The sequence below is a fragment of the Hemisphaericaspora subhashii genome (assembly GCF_019202705.1).
Source record: "Hemisphaericaspora subhashii strain CBS 10753 chromosome Unknown scaffold70, whole genome shotgun sequence".
Taxonomy (NCBI): Eukaryota; Fungi; Ascomycota; class Pichiomycetes; order Serinales; family Debaryomycetaceae; genus Hemisphaericaspora; species Hemisphaericaspora subhashii.
This window is the reverse complement of record NW_026057272.1, coordinates 55,127-77,421: the sequence shown is the minus strand read 5'-3', so window position 1 is coordinate 77,421 and position 22,295 is coordinate 55,127. Positions and strand designations below refer to the sequence as shown.

The 22,295-nt window shown below is 33.5% G+C and overlaps 7 protein-coding genes across 7 annotated transcripts; 3 read left to right on the top strand and 4 right to left on the bottom strand. All coding sequences in view use genetic code 12, as the record gives it.

Moving 5' to 3' along the window:
- Positions 1–1,541: 1,541 nt before the first annotated feature.
- On the top strand, positions 1,542–2,879 carry J8A68_002439 (uncharacterized protein; the record flags this gene model as incomplete). The annotated part of the gene is made up of 1 exon (XM_049406190.1): positions 1,542–2,879. One exon carries the CDS (start codon positions 1,542–1,544, stop codon positions 2,877–2,879), a length of 1,338 nt encoding a protein of 445 aa, XP_049264293.1.
- A 175-nt stretch (positions 2,880–3,054) lies between these two features.
- SPT6 (chromatin-remodeling histone chaperone) lies at positions 3,055–7,372 on the bottom strand (the record flags this gene model as incomplete). The annotated part of the gene is made up of 2 exons (XM_049406189.1): positions 3,055–5,846; positions 5,908–7,372. The coding sequence occupies 2 exons, from the start codon at positions 7,370–7,372 to the stop codon at positions 3,055–3,057; spliced, it is 4,257 nt and encodes a 1,418-aa protein (XP_049264292.1).
- A 1,874-nt stretch (positions 7,373–9,246) lies between these two features.
- J8A68_002437 (uncharacterized protein) lies at positions 9,247–10,236 on the bottom strand (the record flags this gene model as incomplete). The annotated part of the gene is made up of 1 exon (XM_049406188.1): positions 9,247–10,236. One exon carries the CDS (start codon positions 10,234–10,236, stop codon positions 9,247–9,249), a length of 990 nt encoding a protein of 329 aa, XP_049264291.1.
- A 399-nt stretch (positions 10,237–10,635) lies between these two features.
- On the top strand, positions 10,636–15,221 carry J8A68_002436 (uncharacterized protein; the record flags this gene model as incomplete). Its single annotated transcript, XM_049406187.1, has 4 exons — positions 10,636–10,638; positions 11,516–12,633; positions 13,993–14,000; positions 14,743–15,221. 4 exons carry the CDS (start codon positions 10,636–10,638, stop codon positions 15,219–15,221), a joined length of 1,608 nt encoding a protein of 535 aa, XP_049264290.1.
- A 46-nt stretch (positions 15,222–15,267) lies between these two features.
- On the bottom strand, positions 15,268–16,241 carry J8A68_002435 (uncharacterized protein; the record flags this gene model as incomplete). The annotated part of the gene is made up of 2 exons (XM_049406185.1): positions 15,268–15,495; positions 15,717–16,241. The coding sequence occupies 2 exons, from the start codon at positions 16,239–16,241 to the stop codon at positions 15,268–15,270; spliced, it is 753 nt and encodes a 250-aa protein (XP_049264289.1).
- Positions 16,242–16,772: 531 nt separating this feature from the next.
- UFE1 (Ufe1p) lies at positions 16,773–18,829 on the top strand (the record flags this gene model as incomplete). The annotated part of the gene is made up of 2 exons (XM_049406184.1): positions 16,773–17,449; positions 17,803–18,829. The coding sequence occupies 2 exons, from the start codon at positions 16,773–16,775 to the stop codon at positions 18,827–18,829; spliced, it is 1,704 nt and encodes a 567-aa protein (XP_049264288.1).
- Positions 18,830–18,873: 44 nt separating this feature from the next.
- J8A68_002433 (ribosome dissociation factor GTPase) lies at positions 18,874–21,353 on the bottom strand (the record flags this gene model as incomplete). The annotated part of the gene is made up of 2 exons (XM_049406183.1): positions 18,874–20,962; positions 21,109–21,353. The coding sequence occupies 2 exons, from the start codon at positions 21,351–21,353 to the stop codon at positions 18,874–18,876; spliced, it is 2,334 nt and encodes a 777-aa protein (XP_049264287.1).
- Between the last annotated feature and the right edge of the window lie 942 nt (positions 21,354–22,295).

Here is a 22,295-nt window from a genome sequence, read left to right as displayed (position 1 = left end):
TGTAAATTGAATGATTGGAGAATGAGAGAGAGAAGGAGAAACACGAAAAAAAAAATTATAAATTTAATTTATTTGTTTTTATTGTGTAACTAAAATTCATAATTAAATGAAAAACTTTTCGTGTATTTTTTCATTTTTTATTGTAAAATTTAATTAAACTAACATCTTTTGGAATTTAACCATGCATTGCTTACTCTTAGTAACTTTTCATTAAATGAGATGGTCTGAAGCGTAGCTATAAAGATAGACACTACAACTAAACGCATGGACAATTAAAATTTCATACTCTGGTGCGCCGCACTGGAAACGTAAACAAAAAAAAAGCTTATAAACCATTCCCCTGTCCGCGTCATATACATCGAAAGTAAGACCTCTTATATTCATCCAACAACTCTAGAAATTGATCCAATGAATATCCCATCAATTCTATATCTCAGGCAAACCAAAAATAAAAAAATAAATGAAAAGGGAATTGCTGGTGTGTATAATGATACCCGCGAGATTCGAACTCGCGCCTCCGAAGAGACCAGGACCTTACCCTGGCGCCTTAGACCAGCTCGGCCAGAGTACCCAATTCCCGAGTTTTCGAAAATTCCGCTTCCTTTTATAATGATTTTTTAAAACTCCTATTTCCGTCAATATTGAAGTTATACCTACTTTAACTATATTTTTTACTTCTATACTTTAGTAAATATATGTTTATCTCTTTGGAATGCTTGAAAAAGGTCAACTATTGTGAAATATTTGATGTTGAAAATTTGGTAAATTTTTTGTAGTACTTTTCATATTTAGGGAATCAAGACCATAAATGAAGCTTACCGACTTGATAAAATCAAAATAATTGATACATGCAATAGAATAGACAACAGGAATGTAATTCATTATAATATCAGGTCTGTATCTCAAAATTTAATGTGAGAGAGACAACTATCAAAAAAGAGTAAATTTTGCCTGAAAGGCTGTCCTAGAAAGACATGAAAATGGATCCTAATTTTCATTTTTAGATCTTGCGAACCTACCGAACATCGATTGGAAGTGTCATACCTTTGCTATATGTTTTTGGAGAGTCAATTGGGAATATATAATGAAGTTTCAAACCCATTTGATGAGTAGAAAAAGACTTCGTGCAACATCCGAGGATGTGATTTTGTGACTCATAAAATCTATAATGTTGCAATAGAAAACGAACTAGTATCTTGAAAGCAGGGTCCATCAATATTAAACGTGAGCCTACTCTAAGCCTGGTTTATAAAATATTTCAAATAGAGAAAACGGTTGAAAAGAATTAAAATCTAATTGCAAAATATTCTTTAATCCAATTTTGTTTTTGTTTACCCCAGACTTAAAAAAAAAAATATCCGACATGTAATTTTACTGCCCCACTTCCACCGATTCAACAAATGTAAAATAATTTTGATTTTTTTTTTTTTTACACAGTATACGGATGTGGTACGATTTTATTTTCTTTCACTGAAAATTTATTCTTATCCATTCCTTTATCTCTTCTTATCATTTCCATTGAATACAGTGTCCCCTCTAGGATGTTAACCAGATTATCCAGATCAACCTTATCAAGAGCAAAGTATCTTTCTGTTTCCAGATTTGTATCTACTTCCCTGTTGTCAATCAATACATTCAATGACAATGAGATCTCATTATCAATCAATGACAAGAATGTTAAATTTAAAACTGCATTCTTAAGAGATTCTTGTCAATGTCCAAAAGCAGTTGATCAATGCACCAAACAGAAATTATTCACTACTTCTGAAGGTGCTGATAAACTTTCAATTGCTTCTCCACCAGCAGTGATTCAAAATCCTGAGACTAATGAAAATATATTACTGGTTAAATGGAGTAATAATGGTAGTATTATGAATTCTAAATATCCTGTTTCATTCTTGGAAAATTATTCAACTAAAGCTGGTCGTAGAATTGGAAAATTCTTTGATAAAGATAGAAAATTATGGGATAAACAAGAAATTGAAAATAATCTTGAATCATTACAAGTTGATTATAATGATTTCTTTAATAATGAAGAAATATTTTTCCAAACAGTATACAATTTGAACAAATATGGATTAACATTCATTAACAATATCCCAGAACCAGTATTACAATCCATGAATGAAGAAAATGCCACCCAATGGCCGGTATTTAAATTAGCATCTAGGTTCGGATATATCAAAAAGACATTCTATGGTACTTTATTTGATGTTAAGAATGAAAAGGAAGAAGCCAAAAATATTGCCAATTCAAATACTTTCTTACCTCTTCATATGGATCTTTTATATTATGAATCTCCACCTGGGTTACAATTATTACATTTCCTTAAGAATTCTACAATTGGAGGTGAAAACATCTTTTGTGATTCATTCTTGGCGGCTCAACATGTTAGAAATGTTGATCCCGTGGCATATGATGCATTAACCAAGATTCCTATAACTTATCATTATGACAATAATGGAGAATATTATTATTTTAAGAGACCAGTAGTTATTGAAAACCCTGATGTTTCTGAAGTCACTTCAGAATTCCCACCTATTGAAGTAGTCAACTATTCACCTCCATTTCAAGGTCCTTTAGAAATTGGAATTGCGGAAACTGAAGGTGATAATGCTGTTGATAAAGGGTATTATGCTATGTTTGATGATTTCTTGAAAGGTCTTAAATTATTTGAAGATTTTATTAATGATCCAAAGAATCATTTTGAAATTAAGATGAAAGAAGGTTCTTGTGTTATATTTGAAAATAGAAGAGCATTACATTCGAGAAATGGGTTTTCAGATGAAAATGGTGGAGATAGATGGTTAATGGGGACATATGTTGATGGTGATAGTTTTAGATCTAAATTACGTACTGGGTATCGTAAATTCAAGTAGACGACACATTGACTTCTTTATTGTAGGAGATTCTTATGTTTATAGTTATAGTAGACTTTTAATTTATGGTTTTACAATTGATTTTTTATTTATTGTTTGGATTAAAATACACTATGAAATAAAACTTATAATTACATACTTAAATTCTTTTTATTATGAAAAAGTTACTTGCATTTTAATAACCATAGTTACCATATGCATTGTTTTGTGGGGCACGATTAGTAGCACCAGAAGATCTTGAAATAGACTTAAAGGTTTGTTTGAAACCGTTACATAATCTCAACATATTTGGATAAGAGAACCCTTTCAATATATAACCATCAACTTCGGTTCTAACATGCCAAGTGCTGATGGGAGTATTAACATTGACTTTGAACAATAACAAGAAACTACCAGGCAACTTGTGATCATAACAAAAGACATATGCTGAACTCTTTGGATTTGCTCTCGTATATGACTCTAACCATTCATTGACTTCAGCAAGAGTACCTTCTCTGAATTTAGGATGACGAACCATTTCTTCTACTTTCTTGGCTATAGTTTGAATATGTTGGAAAACTAATTGATCTAAATCAGAATATTTCTTACCTTCAACAACAAATTCTTTAAATCTTCCATTGTTTCTTTCTTCAATTAATAAATGTTGGAATAAATTATTGGCAACTTTCCAAGTAATAGTCAAATAATCTGGACCTTTAGATGATGGACGAATAATACAATCACCAACATTTTGAGGGGCCAAATATTCTTCAGCTTGTTTGAAATTGAAATTATGATATAAAGGATGTTGAACGTTTTTAATTTTGGCAAGTTTAGCTCTTTCTTTGGCTTTCTCTTTCTTCCAATCTTCTTCTTCAGCCTTGAAATCCCATTTACCACCTTCTTTAATTGTTCTAGGAGCGGATGCTTTCTTAATATCTTCCTTCAACATACTGAAAGTAGCACTGAATAAATCATAATTGACATCAAGTACAACTGCTTGGACAACTTGACCTTGTTCAAGATCAACACCTTTTGGAATCTTATCTTCTTCAACATTACCTTGGATTAATGAAGATGTAATAACTTTAGCAAATCTAATTCTTGCAGTTTGATCATAACTTTGGAATGCTTTACCAACTTTGGTAACTGTAACAGGAACCACAATATTCTTGGCAAAAGTAACACTAGTTTCACCAGTTAACATTTCGAAAACTTCCACATTATCTAATAATCGGAAAGATCTTCTTAATTCTTCGAAATTATTAACTAATTCTTCTTTAATCATTTGTAAAGTGGCATATTTCTTTTTACCAAATTTGGTTTCCAATTCCTTACCATAAGCAATCAAATTCAATTCATCAACTTTACTTACACCTTCTTGCATTAATTGATAAATTATACCACCTTGTTCTTCAACTTGGGCCATATCTTCTTCATCCAAATCAAGAGCATCAGCAGCCATCTTACGGGCTAAATCATAATCTTCGGGATGAATTCTAGTTGCATCCAATAATTCAATAGATGTGTCTCTAACTGCCGATCCTTCATCAAATGGAATATTCAAGAATGAAGAACAATTAATGAAAATATTAGCAGACATTAATTCACCTTCGATCAAATCACTTCTGTTAGACAAAGTTGAACCTAATTTACTATTAATATTTCTTAATAAACCAGATGCTTTACGTGGACCTAAACCGGAAATATATGGTAATAAACGGGCAGCATAATCATCACGAACCGCTTCATTAATTTCAACACCTACCAAATTGACAATATCAACAAATGCCGATTCTATAGCACCCATAATTAAATCATTATTAATTAATTTTTGATGTTCATAAAAGTTCAAAGATACGATATCAGCACCAAGAGAAATATATTCTAATAATGGGTTTTGAACATATCTTGCAATTCCAATTACATACTTGGCTAAAGTTGGTTTATCTGGGAATTCTTGTTTTGCTCTTTCTGAATTTTGATAAAGTCTGGCAGTTTCATCTTGACCCCAAATGACACTTATTAGTGGCGGATTAGATACATTAGGTAAATCATCCACATTGGCAGTAATTCTATTAATTTCCACGAAATTCTTGACACAATCAAATAATTTCTTACTAGTTGCATTATAACCTCCAATGACAATAACGTCAGGTTTGGCGAATTCCAAATTTCTATCAAAGAATTCTTTCAATTGTCCATTGAATCTATCTTCATTTTCACGATCTCTTGCTGGATTATTATCAGATTTGAAAAATTCATCAACTTTACCTGATTCTTTCACAAATACACCAACAACTGCACTGTCAAAATCACCTTTACCGAAAGTTAAGGCCAAAACATTAGGTTTTGTTCCTCTATCAAAACCATAAGGAGTATATGGAGCTTGATCGACTTTAGATGTAAATCTTTTACGCACTTCACTGGCGATTAATCTTTCACATTCACGACGAAGATCTTCTTTAGTATTCAATGCAATCATACCATTCAATTTCTTGAATGCCATACCCAAAACGATTTCTCTTTCTTTGTTCCATTTATCAGAAATATCAGAAGATCCATCTGATTTCAAACAGTTAAAAATACTTTGGAACCAATGATCAAAATCTTTGGTTTCAACCTTGACAACAAGTAAACCTAAACTTTCGGCCTCCAACATTCTTAACAATACATCCGGATGTCTTACTAAATCAGCAGGGGAACGATTAATCGCATACTTGATATCAGCATATGGACTGTGTTGATCAATAGTTGCTCTTCCCTTTTCAGTAATGGCAACACCAATAGATGCAAATGATTTATAAGTTGATCTAACTTCATGTCTGATTTTTGGATTATGGAAAATTTCCTCTGAAAAGGTTCTCCTAACTGCATCACGAGCAGTCTTTTCATCTTTAAAAATGACTTCATCATCTTCCACCAATTTTTCAATTAAATCTTCAGGATCTTCTAATGGATCATCAGTGGCATGAATTCTATATGGGACTTCAAATCCTTTAGAACTTTGATCTTGAACGTTTTCACCAAANTTCTTTTGCGGAAATACCAAATGCCTTGACGGCATCATATAATATATTAGATCTGATTCTTTCAAAGAGAGCATATTTGGAATGTTTTTTGCTCTTCAAGTCAATTGTCTCTTCATTATCATCACTACCGGTGTTATTGTTGGCTAATTCACGGATTTCTTTTGAATATGTGAATTGAATATAATCATGAATATCTTGAACTGCAACCATTGTATCCAAGGATTTAATATCTTTGGCTAAATCATCATCGAGCTTCAATGATTCAACAATTTTTTCGGTATTCAATCTCTTTTCATAAAGTGAATGATATTCAACATCTAATTGAACAATTCTCCATAAGTCATCTTCATACAATAATTTATGGACTTTGTTTTCAATTGTTCCATCAGGCTGTTGTACTTCTTGAGAATATAATAAGAAATCACGTCGATGGGTCCAAATAAATGGAACTTCGTATGCTTCTTTGGAGATGAATTCAACAACATTACCTACTGCTTCTTTGAATGGGAGTTCTAAGAATCCAGTGAAAATTCCTTGTTTTTCTTTAAATAAAATATTTGCTACCCAATTCTTTTCATTTTCAAGTTCAGCACCTTCTAATTCAATATAGTTCAAAGCAGCACGATATTTTTGATATCTTTCAGGAATATCTATTATACGAATTAAATTATCTTCTTCAGTTAACATACGTTCTTTTAACTCTGAGTGTTCGAAAACTTCATCCAACGAAGTTGGTTCTTCTCTATCACCACTTCCAGCATCTTCCATTTCTTGTGCTTCTAATGCCCATTCATATTCATTACCATTACCAAACACTTCAAATAATTGTTGTAAACTTTCTCTATCAACGTTAGATAATTTCGATGTATCCAATCTAGGTCTCTTTTGAACTCTTTGTCGTTCTTTGATCTTTAGTAATCTAGTTTCTTCATCCTCATCAGAAAATTCATCTTCTTCAATGAAATCTTCAAATTCATCCAAGATATTTGTTTCACGAGGAATTCCGGTTTCTGCAACTTCTTCTTCTTCTTCTACTTCTTCATCGTCAGAGAATATATCAGGTAATCCAGCTTTAGATCTTCTATCTCTTTCTTCTTCTCTAGTAACAATACCTTCATCTTCTTCATCTTCTTCAGCTTGTCTTCTTTTCAAACGTTTGAATTTACCTTTGGTTGACTGTTTAGCACCTGAATTTTCCAATAATAATTCCAAATCATCTTCATCTAATTGATCATCATTATAAGTTGATCTTTCTTTATCTCTCTTTCTTTTCTTGTGCTTTCTTCTTTTTCTTGAATCAACATCTTCTTCTTCTTCATCATCATCAACAATGAAACCTTCACGAACTTTCTTAATTGCTTCTTCGTCATCTTCATCTTCTTCCTCTTCAGAAGAATCTACAAGTTCATCACCTGATCCTTCTGAATTGCCTGATTGGGCATCATTAAGGATTTCATTCTCTTCTTGTTCTAATTTCACCATTTTTTAATAAAATTGTTAATTGCAAGTCGAAAACTATATAGCAATATGTAGTAGTCGTAAATTAAAATTATAATACAGGAATTCTATGTGATATATGATTCCCCTTTCTTTTTGTATAAAGTGGTTGAATTGAAGGGGGGGCAATGGGGGTGATGGTAAATGTGATTGATTGATGGAGAGATATCTGGTTGTTGTTGTAAAAAAAAATGTTGTTGAATTTCATAAATTTTTGATCATCATAAATTTTGCAAAAAAACTCTTTTTCTTTCTTAACAAAAAAAAATAATATTATATCAATCCGGGTAACTAGGTCCTATATACTACTATTCACTTTAGATGGTTTTATTATTGAATCCCAATAGTAACGATTAAAATAGAGATATTCGTTGAAGAGAGAAAATAATCTAATTGAGAATTTATAAGGGGAAAGTACAGGTAGAATTTCAATTGTAATATAAATCAAATCTTCACTAATAGGATCTTCCCCATCAGATGTTAAAGAGCAAAATACTTATATGCAGTAGCAGTAAATTATGGAAATGGATAGTTTCAATTTTGAAAGAGGCAAAAGTTGTTAGAATTAGATTCTAGAATTGAGAACAGATGAACAAGCAGAACTTGTACATAGTATGGCGGTAGTCAGCCAACCTTGCACCTATGTCACTTCCTTAAACCCCCAGCCAATCAAAGAATTATAGCGGTCAAATGAGCTCTGCGTTTGCAATGATTGACCAGGTATTAACCAAAGCTTAGAAAGATACCCAAGAAAGTCAAGATCGGAAAATCGCTATTCCCTTTCTCAACAATCAAGATATAAATCTGAAAGGAGCTTCTAATGAAGAAGCTTGATCCTTTCCTAGTTTCAGGCAAGATTCAGCTAGAAGAAAGATTAGTACGGTTATCATAGTCCCTTCCTTCCTTTCCGGTTGTGATATATGATTGAAATAGTTGTCATATGTCAATGAATGATTGTGGTAGTTAATGAAAGAAGAAAGAAAGAAAGAAAAAGAAAACACAAATAAAATTAAAAATTTCTAAAGGATTTCTAGGGATATTTATACTCTTTGTAATTTTTGCTTGCGGTCAATTTTGCACCCATTTCTTGTTTTGATAAATTGTCAGCGCTACCATCAGGCCAGGGAATTATAATTGCAAACAGAGTGAAGTTGGTATTCTGGCTTCCTGTTGTGTAAAATGCTCTACTTATATTGTTGCCGCTAATACTTCCAAAGGAGAAAAAATATAAATGACGTAACATATTTGCTCATTTCCAGAATTAAGTCTGCATCTCTTTCTCTACGTAATCATATAATTTTATAGGGAAACTAAGGGAACTTTGTGCAGTATGTTTAGTAAATTTAGAAACCAAGATATTAGAAAGAATCCTCAGTAAAAAAAGAACTATTAATAGCTATGTATTGAAGAACAGAAGTAGCATAAACAGAACCCATCTTGTTACGTTACCACCTACACGAAGTAACTTGATATACCCTTAAAGGAATTGGAACGGTATAACCTAAATAAACAATTACTACTTAGTTATACTACTGTCCGTAACATACAGTATCAATGATAAATATGTTACTGGTATTTGGGAACAGTCCAGAGTAGAAACAAAAGCCAATGATTTTTTACACGTACCGTTTGATTAAAGCTATAGAAGTAAATCCAAGAAGCTACAAATCTCTCAATTTTAAAATATAATTTATTTAAATTGTCAAAAATAATACGTAGATTCATAGTAATTAAATAAAAATAGCTAAAATACTTCACAGTAGTACAAAGTACCGAAAACTCTATAGGTCAGGAAAGTCCTATAGTTAATGGAAATAGAATAAAGAAAAATCTTCCAATAAAATAAGCAAAACAATTGACTATAAGAAAAGAATGGCTGGAATCAAAACACCGGCGGAAACAACAACTCCATTTAAGATGTTAATTGAACCAGCACCGATTAATTCTTCTGGTTGTGGTACAGGAGCAGGTTCGGGAGCAGGTTCAGGAGCAGGTTCTGGACATTTTCCTGGTGGACAAACTGGTTCTGGTTCTGGTTTTGGTTCTGGTTTTGGTTCTGGTTTTGGTTTTGGCTCAGGACATTCTTCAGGTGGGCATGGAGTAGGTTCAGGCTCCTCTTCACAAACTGTGGTGTAGACAGTAACGAACTCTGTAGTGTGACTGGTACAGATCTCCTCTTCATCGCAGTCAGTGACTGTGACGATTATAGTGCTAGTTACAGTGGTGAGCTCTGGTTCTGGTTCATGGGTGGGTTCTGGTTCATCGGTGGGTTCTGGTTCATCAGTAGGTTCTGGTTCTTCTGGTTCATCAGTAGGTTCTGGTTCTTCTGGTTCATCAGTAGGTTCTGGTTCTTCTGGTTCTTCAGTAGGTTCTGGATCTTCTGGATCTTCTGGATCTTCTGGGTCTTCTGGGTCTTCTGGATCTTCTGGGTCTTCTGGGTCTTCTGGATCTTCTGGGTCTTCTGGGTCTTCTGGGTCTTCTTCCCCTGCTACAACCAATACAGCTTCTTTGCATTCCTCTGGATCAAAAGTTGTAGTTAAAATCGCATCAAGACAGGAATATAATTGAATGTTATACGTCAAAATATTCCCTTCAATAGACCAAGCACCAATGTCAGAAACATCACCCAAGGTTCTTACAAACCCGTCATCTTCAGTTGTCCCAACTGTTGTACCATCAGGGAGTTGTAAAGCTTCACCTTCTAATTCAAATTCAGCAGCTTCTTCTTGTGGAAAACCAATATGGACTACCAGACCTCTAATTACAAGTGGTCTGTCATTAACCGTGACCGTAAATGCTTGTGCCAAAGCAACACTAGCTAAGGCGCTTAAAATAAAATCGTATTTCATAACTAATAAACAAAAGCGAAAGTAATAAGTTATAGTGATTAAAGAAAACTTAGGAATAACTTCTTCTCAATTCAGGTAAAATCCAGTCATATTTATAGTTACGATGCCTAGAGTCTTATTGACCCCTTAGACGTTCATTTCCGTGTCGGAAGCTATTTTTAACAACTTGAACAAGAATGACCAAAGAATACTTGAAAATTGGAAATCCTACAGGATTACTGGGGTCTGTTTCTGGATGTAACATCACTAGAAAGGTCATGTAGGACAATATTTGGAAGTTAAAATCTTAAATTTACCAGGCTAGAATATAACCTAAATCTAAAAATAGGAGCTAAACAAAGTGAACTGCAAGTAAAGCTTTGGGATCTGAATTTTTCATCCTACCAATAAAATTGAAAAATGGTAAGAAACTTGACATATTCCATTAAATTTATTAACCTCCATTAAAGAAAAATAAAAGTGAAGGGCAGCATGTAAGACTCGCTTTGTTGGAGTGTAGAACATGTGGAAGCTTGTTCTTCTTGTGTTTATTTTTAGAATATGTGGCAGGGCTAAAACATTATAATTGTTTCCGCTTTTATTAATTTGTTTTGCAAAAATAGCTTTTGGGGTTACGAAGATTATTCGAGATGCATTCTCATCTAAAAAAGAATGCTTTACTTTGTGATATCAATTCAAGCTGTCTAGATGGGGGTAGAAAGGCTTCCTAGCTCCATGCTGTAGACCACCAGTTGGATGTCCGTACTTCATGTGCGACACATAATGAAGCTAGGGGACTTGATTCAAGCGCGCGGTTTCTATGTTTTATTACCAATTGATACTGAACAAGCCTGATAATTTTGGATCTTCTGGTAGCTAATTATAGTTCATTCAACTGGTCATGGCATTGATTTTGTAAGCAATGGTTATGAACTAACATTTTTAGGTTAGGAGGAATTAAAAATAACACAAAGCAATTTATTTTTAGATTAATTTGGAAAAATAATTTATTTTTTTATGGCTTTTTCGTCAGCCTACTACTTTCGGAATCTCAAAAGATGCATCGAGAATTATATTGATGTTTTCATTATCTCACCACTTTTGCTTACATTCAGGCAAAACTTTGTTAGAAAAAATCTTCGGGATTCTTTAATATGATTTTCTGACTTTTTGGTTAAAGTTATCAAAACAATCAAAGGTGTCCATAAAAATTGCTGAACAGAAATACTGAAATATGTTTGATTTCAGTTTAATTTGTGTCTTGCTAACTATACTTCTCGGCAGCATACTCTCCTTACAGGTCAAAGATGAAGTTATTCAAATAGGAGGAGTGTTTAAAGAATCGCATGTTTCCATTGCAGGTCTGTTATCTCTTCTTGACGTTAGCTTGGTGGAGATCCAGGAACTAAATAACTTGAATAAATTTTACTATATGGGAGGACCAGAACCCAATGAACGTCGTCTTGACATATCAGGAGGTCAGAATGATGGATTAATATACATTGATTGTTCCTTACAGAACGAAAATTCTAGCGTATCCCTTTCTTTGCAAAAGAATAAAGGTAACTTGACTGTTCAACACGTTCAAAATATGGATATTAACACTGAAAACGAAGGAGAAATTTATCTTATGCTGATTAGTTCCCAAGCCAATGGCTTTTTTAAAAATAACAATACAGTTTGTATACTTGGAACCAAATTTGCTGTGCAAGATGTAGGCTCCGGTGAAGGTTGTTTTGGTATTCAAACGGGGATATTGACGATTAACAAACAAATAAACTCTTGGATTTGTTTATATGATAGCTCAATACTACGTGTAAATACGTCTCTGTATAAGGAACAATCAATAATCAAACTTGCTGGTTTTGGTGCTATATGGATTGAAATCTTTCATTCCATTTCGAGTACTGACTCGGAAGACAGTAAGTTGGAACCCATTGGATACAGAGAAAACCGCTATTACGATGTAAATGTTCCAGGATCCAAAGAACCAATGGTCTTCGATATTGGGCCGGGATTAGTAGATTTCAAATATTATCGTGCAGAGAAGGATCTGTTTCATTATCTTCAGATTGATGCTAGAGGAAAGGGAAATAAATGTCCATGTTTATGTACCCACGCACCTGTAGTTAAAATTCCAGGTGCGAAACCAATTGTGAGTTCCGCCACTATTACGTGGTTTGGTGATACAAAAATTCTGTATACTACATTCATTGATACTAAACCGACAACAATCACAAATATACTCGATTGCCCACATACCACAGACAGTTGTAAAACTATAATTTCAAGTGAAAGTGCCTTCAAGAATCATACGATTACTATCCCAACACTTGCAACTGACCTAATTGATTCGGATCCCACGTCGGAGACTACGGAAACTAGAACCTCCAATGAGGGTGCGGCTAGAGAAAACATGTCTTTCTTGACTATTGTCAAGGTTATATTGTCTCTCCTCCTACATGTTTAGCTTATTTAGTAATTATGGGTTTGCTTTGGTCCTATATATTAATTAGAATGACATAGAATTTCGAATCTTATTCTGTTTTGAAATTCTACTCTGGGAGAAGTTTGTACCCGAGGCGGACACTTTCAAAGCCTTTGTAATGCATGGAATCAAAGACAACATCATAGAAACAAGTTCAAACAAACAGAGCCTAATCTTAATTACTTAACGATGGGATCCTTCACTGGGCTAATTGATAGGAATGAATATATCTTAAACATTTAAACGTTGTTGATACAAACCAGGCAACAATCACAAACGTCATTGAACCGAATGTTACCAACGAGACAAGTAAAACTAAGCCTTAAAATGAAGGTGTTACCTGGTAAGGCACTAACATGTCCGTCTTGGCAGTTGTAACTATTCTATTCTCTTTCCTTTTAATTACTTAGCTGTGATTCCTGGATTCTAATGTTGCATTTGTATAGCAAGCACAGGAATCTCATCCTGCTTTATCTCTTGAAACTAAAATGCTCAGCGTTCGAATATTGCAATCGTAACGAATCTATCGCTATCACGTTACACGAATACAATACCAAAATTGGATTCGATAAATTGAGTCACCATTCCACTCCTAGATATTCTTCAATTGTGATTCAACACCAATATTGTGTTATGGACTTTTCCACGATAATCCAGGGCCAAAAGAGTATTTCTCAAAGTAAATGTCACATTTCTTGCTGATCTGATATTTGGTAGAATTTCCACCGAGGCTCTTTTACGTAACAACCAACGAAAACACAGACTTATCTAGAAAACTTTTGAACAAGTTCAGAAACCTGTAAATAGACAGGTTTGGGAACCTTTACTAATATAATGTTGCGCCAAGTGTTTTTAAGCCTTTTTAATGGGCCACAAGAATAAAAAGAAGCAAATTCAAACAATGGGAAACACTTTTCAACTACTTAGTCGACGGGCCCGCGCTAAAGAAGTCAAGGGGTCCCTTCACTGGGTTAATCCTAAGAAATGAAAACGTTCAAAGAGTTTATAACAGATAGGTTGGACCTACAGTGTATTAGAGATGAATATGCAAATTTGGATTCATCAAGGTTATTTTTTTACTAAACACTTTGAGCCGCATCATTAGCCGAAATTCAAAAAAAATATAATATTTTTTGAATATTTTCCGATTGTTCTTCAAGAATATAAATGCGCCAAGCATTCAATATCTGAAATTTCTTTACAGTAATTAACATAAAAGCAATCTCATTTTATGTGTTTTCGTAAATTTAGACAAAGCTGTTTTCCTCTTTTTGTCCAAAGACTATTAGAAATACTCGTATGACTCTTTCGAAATTTGGATTTTATCAAAGCAAACGAAGAATCAAGTGATTAAAATCTCATTTTGACTGAAGTTTTAGAAAGCAGTTCTATAGTTAAGTATACTTGGATTCAGTTTAGATTATGTCTTCTTCTTTGCAATCCTAAACAGGGTATTCGCTTTAGGCATCAAAAATGAAGTTATCCAAAGAGGAGGAACCTTCAAACGATCAAGATTTTCCGTAACTGGTCTGTTATCTCTTTTTGACGTGACTTCCGTAAATATCTACAGTCTTAGTCATTTGAATCAATTTTACTACCTTAGAGGAATAGAACCTCCCGAGAGAGGTATTAGCATACAGGGGGTACAAATCGATGACATATTATATATTAATTGCTCCCTACACAAGAATAATTGTGGCTGTAGTGGACGTACAACATATAGGAATTCAAATGAAAAATGAAGGAGAAATCTATCTTGTCCGGTCCGACGACGTTATTGGTACTATTACAAATAATAATCTTGTATGCATCAGTAATACCCATTTATGGCTTCGTGATGCAGGTCAGGGAAGGGTTGCATTGTTCTTGAAGATTCTTCGTTTTGGACTAATGGACAACCAGATTCATGGGCTTGCTTAACTGGCAATTCCACACTAACGGTAGATACTTCTTTTTATGAATGGAATGCGACAATCAAAGTTGCTAATTTTGGTGGAAATAATACTATTACAATTGTTAGGCAAATTTCGAGCACTAAGTCGAACGGAATTTTGAACCCCTAGATTACAGAAAAGATCGCTATTTGGATGTACATGTGCCGCAGTTCGATGAACCTTTAATCTTTGATATCGGACCCGGATACGAAAGACTGTCTTTCAGGTTTGCGTTTGCTGAGTCTGAGCTTTATGAGGATATGCTTATAATTTCTCATCAACTAACTGGACCTGATATTGGGAATGAATGCCCATGTTCATGTTCCAGTCTCCCTCCAGTGAAAGTTCCAGGCATTGAACCAATTCTAGTTACTACCACTATTTCAGCGAATTCAACTACAACAACAAAGAATATTACAGCCATAAATACGAGCCCGACAACAATCACGAATGTGATTAGCTCCAAGACTACCACAGATACAACCACAACCAAGACTTCAAATGATGGTATTGCCAGAGAGAGCACTAACAAGTCCTTATTCACCGTTGCAACTATTATAATGTCATTTCTCTTGATTATTTAGCTTAATTTAACACTAGGGAAGCATAAGCACACCGAACATGCGAGAATCATGTCCTGCCTTGTCTCTTGTAAGCTGGTTCTAAATGTAACTCTAAAACCTCGATCGATACAATTGCAACAGTCCACGACTGTTCCAAGGACATCACATGGAACTCGCATGCCACATGCTCGAAATCCAGTTTCGTCGCTCTCCTCCGATCCCTTGATTCTTCGATAAAGACCTTATATTGAACAACAGCATTTAATGTAACTTGATTCTTGTTCTGTAAACCATCCTTAAAGTGTCTAGTATCGGTATTGATTTTGAAGCTAGTTTTTTGGAAGATAATAAGGTTTAAATGAGAACAACCATCGACACTTTTCAATTGTATTGACGATTCAATTTCATGTTGAATTGTTTATTCTTCTCATTAATAAAACTATCAACATCTTTTTCATCACCCTTGTTTCTTTTTCTCTTCATCTTTCTTTCATTAGATTCAGCCAATTTAGTCACCATTTCACTCATAGTTTGTGGACTTGGTTTATTTTCAACGTCCACTATGCTTTTCAATTGTGACTCATCATCAATATTGTATTTCTCCATTAATGATTTCTTTTGTCGGTTGTATTCTTCTTTGTCGATTTTTATGTCAGATATTTCCTTTATATAGGTAGTTTCGGCCAATATATCAAGATTTTGAGTTCCATCTCTATGATTGTTGTTCTTTTTCTTTTGTTTTGCTTGCCATTTTTCAGTTTCTTCGATTGTATATTCAAGATTCTTCTCTGACTGATCTTTTTCATCTTGTTTAGTATGTCTATCGTCACCGGCTTCTTGATTTTGTTTATTGATTTCTTCTTGTCTTGCTTTTATGGATGCCATTCGTTGATTCTTTGCATCTTGGAATATTTCTCGCTTGTTTAGTTTTTTGGCTTCTTGTCGTTTGGCTTTTAATGCTTGAAATCTAGACAAGGCGTCAGAGACTACTGGAGCGACGATCTTATTGGTTATTTCTTCTGAGTCATTTAAATCTGTCATAGTTTATTTGATCTTGATATATGACAATAATAGTTAGGAAAAGGAACTTTTGCAACAAAAATGAAAAAGTGATGATGATTGGAAATGAGATATTGTACTGGAATGGACGACATTTCAAGTGACGACATGAGACATTCCTCGGGGGTCTATAAACATATGGGATGATTTATGACGAAACTTCCATGATAGTCTCTTAATAATGACAATTTGGATACTGTGAAATGCTTCAGAAGTATTATAGAAGTGACTCAAATGTGTTTTCATGGTTCATCATATTTGTCTCATAATATGCGAATTATTAGTTGTCATACAGGAGAAATTCTGAGAGACGGTGGGGTTTTGAACTAATAACTGGATTTCCTAATTAGGAAGGTGCGGCTGATTGTTAAAAGCTTGTCCGTGAAGTTTAAAGTATCGGCAGCCCCAGGAACGACTCGAAATGTGGTATGTGGATAACACTTTTCATGACAGCATAGGTCGGACAATCTTTATTTGATTTCAGTTTACCTTCAACGGTATAGAGTATTAGAAATGACATGTACTAAATCTAAAGAAGATAGATTAGTTGAATCTATATTTAATCTACCTAAAGAACAACTTGTGAAAATACAAGGCAAACCTAAAGAAGTATTGAAATTAATTGAATCCAAAGCAATAGAATTAAGATTATTTATGAATATTGGACCTGCTAAAGGTAAAGTTGTAGTTGATCAAATCCGAAAACTGAAACCAAAAATAATGATTGAATTAGGGGGATATGTTGGATATAGTGCAATATTATTTGCTAAAGAATTAGTTGGTGATCCTGAAGCTAAATATTATAGTTTTGAAGTCAATGAATACTATGCTGGGATAGCTAATCGGTTTATCCAATTGGCTGGGTTATCAAATAAGATTGAAATTATCTTGGGGAAGGCATCAAAGAATTTGATTCAATTTAAAGAACGTATTCAACAAAATGATAAATTTCGGGCAATTGATTTCGTCTTTATTGATCATTGGAAAGATATGTATGTACCTGATATTAGAGTACTTGAAACTCTTAATTTGATTGCTCCTGGTACAATAATTGCTGCTGATAATATCCTTTATCCTGGGGTTCCAGGATATGTTAAATATGTTCAAGGATCTCCGGAATATAAGAGATATCATAATATTAGAGTTAAGAATGTCAATGGTAAAGAATATACTGGTAGATGGAACATATTGTATGCTTCATATACTGTATCAGTAGTAAATCCAGTAACTAAACATAAAGATGCTGTTGAAATAACAATTTGTATTGATTATTTGTGTGCATAGTACCCTTCTGGAGACTTCATTTATAGTCAAACTCATTGTGTCTGTTCAATCTCATGAATTTGTATGTAAATGTTTAGAATAATGTATTTATCATTTCTTTCTCTCTAAGGTTTCAGCATTTCGTTCTCTCATATATTGAATCAGTTCTATAACCCCAGGGCCAACCAAAAAAATATTAAAATTTCACTAAACAGCCAGATCACCAAATAGGGTACAAGGTCCAAAGCTAACCAATGACAGACTTAACACCTCTATTTAGACAATGTGTCAACATTGTCCAATCCGGATTAGGCGATGATCCATCCTTAGACTATGACAAATCCCAAACCAGAAAGCAAGGTGATGATGATTCAGTACCATACATAATAAAAGACACATTCATTAAAGAAACACTTGATTTCTATAAAATGTTAACCAGTATGCATCAATTCATAAAGGAAATAAAATCACCTTATTTAGCCATAAATGATGATTCAAACGCAGTAGTAGGAAGTTTATCAATTCAAGATAAGAATAAAATTGATGAAGAATTTAATGTCAAGATTCAACAAATGTATAAAAAATTAACTCATTTAGAAACATATGAAAGTAAACGACAGGAACTTACAAATAGTATATCTGGTGGTAGTAGTGGTGGTGGTCATAGTCATGGTGGTTGGCTTGGAAGCATACTTGGAGCTGATGATGAACCTAGTGATCAAGAGATTTATTATACCACGATGACCATTCATCGAAAACAGATATTACGATTCTTGATGGAAACTTTAAATCATGTTAATAAAGAATTTGATGCTCTTCAACATAAGAGACTTACAAGAGAGAAACAATTGAATTTATTAAATTTCCAGAATTTCCTTGAGGATGAAGATTTGAATGATGAATTTGCAGATATAGATCAATATTCATCAACACAATTGGCAGCGGTACAAGATGGAGAACATATAGAACAAGAACCAATATCACAACAACAATTACAAGAATTGGAATTAGAAAACCTGGAATTCCTAACTATGAAAACTAATCAATTTCAACAAGTTGAAAAGGTTCAAAAATCAATTCTTGATATTATAAATATTCAAAATGAATTATCATTTAAATTGACAAGTCAAGGAGAAACAATTGGGAATTTAATGGAAACTCATCTGCAAGTGGAAATAGAGGTTGAAATGGGGAATAAAACATTACAAAAGGCAACTAAAAAGAATAAAAGAGGTGCTAATTTATTAGTCATATTATGTGTAACGCTTGGATTCTTTATACTTTTGGTAGATTTTATATCATTTTAAATGAAAATATTCATACAATACGTAATATATACAAAATGGAAACGTTAGAAATCAACAACTGTACCTGCACCAATAGTTACTCCTTCTCTTCTAATTACTATTCTACCTAATATCTTATTATCAGAATATTTGGTTAATGGTAATGATGAATTTTCATCAACGGTAATTTCCACAATTGCAGTTTGTTTAGATACTAAATGTAATAACTTCTTCTTCTTCTTCCCACTAGTTATTTCAATAATCTTAGAAACTCTAGCTGGAACTTGACAATTATTTCTAAACAATATAAATGGCATCCCCACTAATAAAGGTTTATCCATATTAAATAAATGAAGAGAAACAATAAATTTCTTAACCGTTCTAGCTGGGGAACCTAATTTTGTAATCAAATCTCCAATTCTAATTTGTTCAACTGCTTCATTTGAAAGCTGACTAGCTTTAAATGCCATTTGTATCAATTGACCACTAATAGAAAAATCAACTGGTTTTTTAGCTTCTTTAATTGTATTCACTTGTAAGGATTCTTCACTAGGCAACGAAATTATGGTTTCACCAGCCATAATATATCCACTACTGATCTTTCCACTAACTTTTAATTCGCCAGTTGATTTATATACATCATGAACTGAAAGGAAAAATGGTTCCGTATATAAATTTTCTGATTTATTAGCCAATTCAACATTTTCTAAATATGAACCCAATGTTGGACCAGTATACCAATTCAATGCATCAATTGATTCATCTCGTTTAACCACATTATTCCCCGACAATGCCGAAATTGGAATAAAATCAATTTGGTCTTCATTAAATTCCACTTCTGGTCCCGTCAAAAATTCCGTCAATTGGTTCTTAATAATATCAAATCTAGTTTGATTCCAATTTTCTTTATCCATTTTATTTAAAACCACACAAATTTTCTCAATTCCTAAATTCTTGGCCAAGATTGTATGTTCTTTAGTTTGTCCATCCATTGCAAACCCAGATTCAAATTCCCCCGTGATTGTATCTACAACCAATAGAGCAAAATCCGCCTGAGAAACACCACCAATCATTTGTGGCACGAAATCTTTATGTCCAGGTGCATCAATTGCGGTGAATTTAGTCAGAGGGGTTTCAAAATCTGTGGCACATATGTCAACTGTCACACCATGAGATCTTTCTTCTTCAGTTTGATCCATTATCCAGGCAAGGGCAAAAGAACCCTTTCCGGCCTTTTCCGATTCTCGGACTAATTTGTTCACTGTTTTGGCATCGACGATTCCATAATCAAAGAGTAATCGACCCATAAGGGTGGATTTTCCCGCATCGACATGGCCAATGACAACGAATGATTTATGGGGTTTGGTGTAGTTAGGGTTGGTACGAAGTTCTTTTTCTAAGTCGATCTTTTTGAATGGTTTTGTTTCTTTGACTATAGATTTCTTTCGATCTGATGACTGTTGTTGTTCCTTGTTGGAGATGGTCAAATTTGATAAGTCAACTTCAAAAGCTTGTTTTTGAGCTTGTAAGATTTCATCATCCGGTGAAGGTTTAGTAAAATTTTCTTTCACTTGAGTGATTTTTTCTAGATTTATGTTAGTAATTTGTTTGAATATATCATCATCTTGTAATTTCCTTCTTTTAATCTGTTGCTGTTCTCCTCCCTCATTGAACCAAAATAAAGAAATTGAATTCGAAGGTTTCTGGGATAGTATTGAATTATCAAGTGTTATATCAAATATTATTTCTGGTATGATTGGTTCTTCTTCAACATCTTTCATTTCCACTTCTGGAAATTGTGATGCTGTCGATGTCTCATGAGACGGGGTCGTTGGTTTTATTGGTTTCTTCTTTAGTATGCGTATATGTCTTGTTGACGGTGTTGGGGTTGGTGAAGGCGAGTTTGAGCTGGATGATAATCTATCTAATATAGCAATTGATTTCGGTATAGGTGATGGAGATTCATTTGAACGATTAGCACGATTCTTTGCTATTGATGATAATTTTGTATTTGGTTTTGATGGAGTTGGATTTGATTGTGAGTCATCTGATACGGGTGGCAGTGTTTGGTCCTCTTGCTGTTGTTGTTGTCTCTTTTGTGCTCTGGCTTTAGCTAATTGTGCTAGCTTTGACATTGGTGGGGTGGAGGTGGCTCTATTAATAAAGAAAAGTGGAAGATTGGATTGAAAAATGAGTCAAAGTGTAAGTTTTTTTTGGTGGTTTCAAGTATGGGATGGTAGTTGGATGGAGGGGGGGTAATGTGATAGAATTACAAGTAAATATGGGTAAGATAAAGATACATACTCTTTTTATATTTAGATTTCAATTCTTCAATTGTTGGTTTTAATTCAAAATAATTATAATATAAAGATTCTTTTAAATTATAATCATCAATTTCATCATTATAATCCTTTAATTGTAATTTTAATTTTGGTAATAATTGATGTAATAATTCATATTCTTCATTGGTTAAATTATCTTCATGGAATTCTTCTTCTTCTCCTTCTTCAGAACGATAATTTAATTCATCTTCATCATAATCCATTGTAGTGTAGTGTGTATAGTTTAAAGAAGAATGAAATACTAGCCGCTGATTACAATCCCGTGTTATAATTGGGTGATTATTAATTTTTTTTTTCGCTTCTTGAGTCAAATTTTCAGAGTTAGATGAATTTAATAAAAATTGCAACTTTATAATTATTGCAAAAAATTTATCAAATATGAATATTGTATAAGCAATACACCAAGAACCAACTAAAGCAAAACCCACTTGGAAGAGAAAGCTAACAGATACAAATAGATACACATCAACATAATATTATAACAACGCATGTCCCCTCCCCCCCTTCATTGTCTCTTCTATGGATGGGCATAGGTTACTTTCATGTCTATATGTCAATTCGCTCTGTTTTCATAATAATCATCTCTCTATGTCATATTCGAAATAACAGAATACAACTTGTTAATCTGGAGTTTTGTTCTCTAACTTGGAGTTTGAACGGGGGCTTCTTCAACTGATTATACTTCAAATAGAATATTTACCCAAATAAATTCCCAATTTTTCACACCCCTAAAAAATTCACACTAAATCCTCCAAATATCAAAAACTTTTCACCCGTCATAACTTTGAAATCATTACTGCAAGAAGAATCTATCCCAAATTCAATCAAAACTTGCATAATGTTATGAAATCAAACAAATCAACAAGACTGTCAAGACTCAGCCAAAACGCGCTACCAGTCCATGTCATGTGAATGTCACACGAATATCACGTTACTGGATATTTTTGGTCCATGAAATTTCTACTGACATAGAAAGTCAATAAAATAGTCTATAATCCATTCGAAAGTCAATCAGCTTCTGTTATCAGAGCTAGGGAGAGAGCAAACGGAATTTTATTAGTATTAGAATTTATAAACTTATAGTTGTATGGAGCTAGAATATAAGTAAAATTGTTGTAATATCGCCAGGGAGAGATTCTAACTTG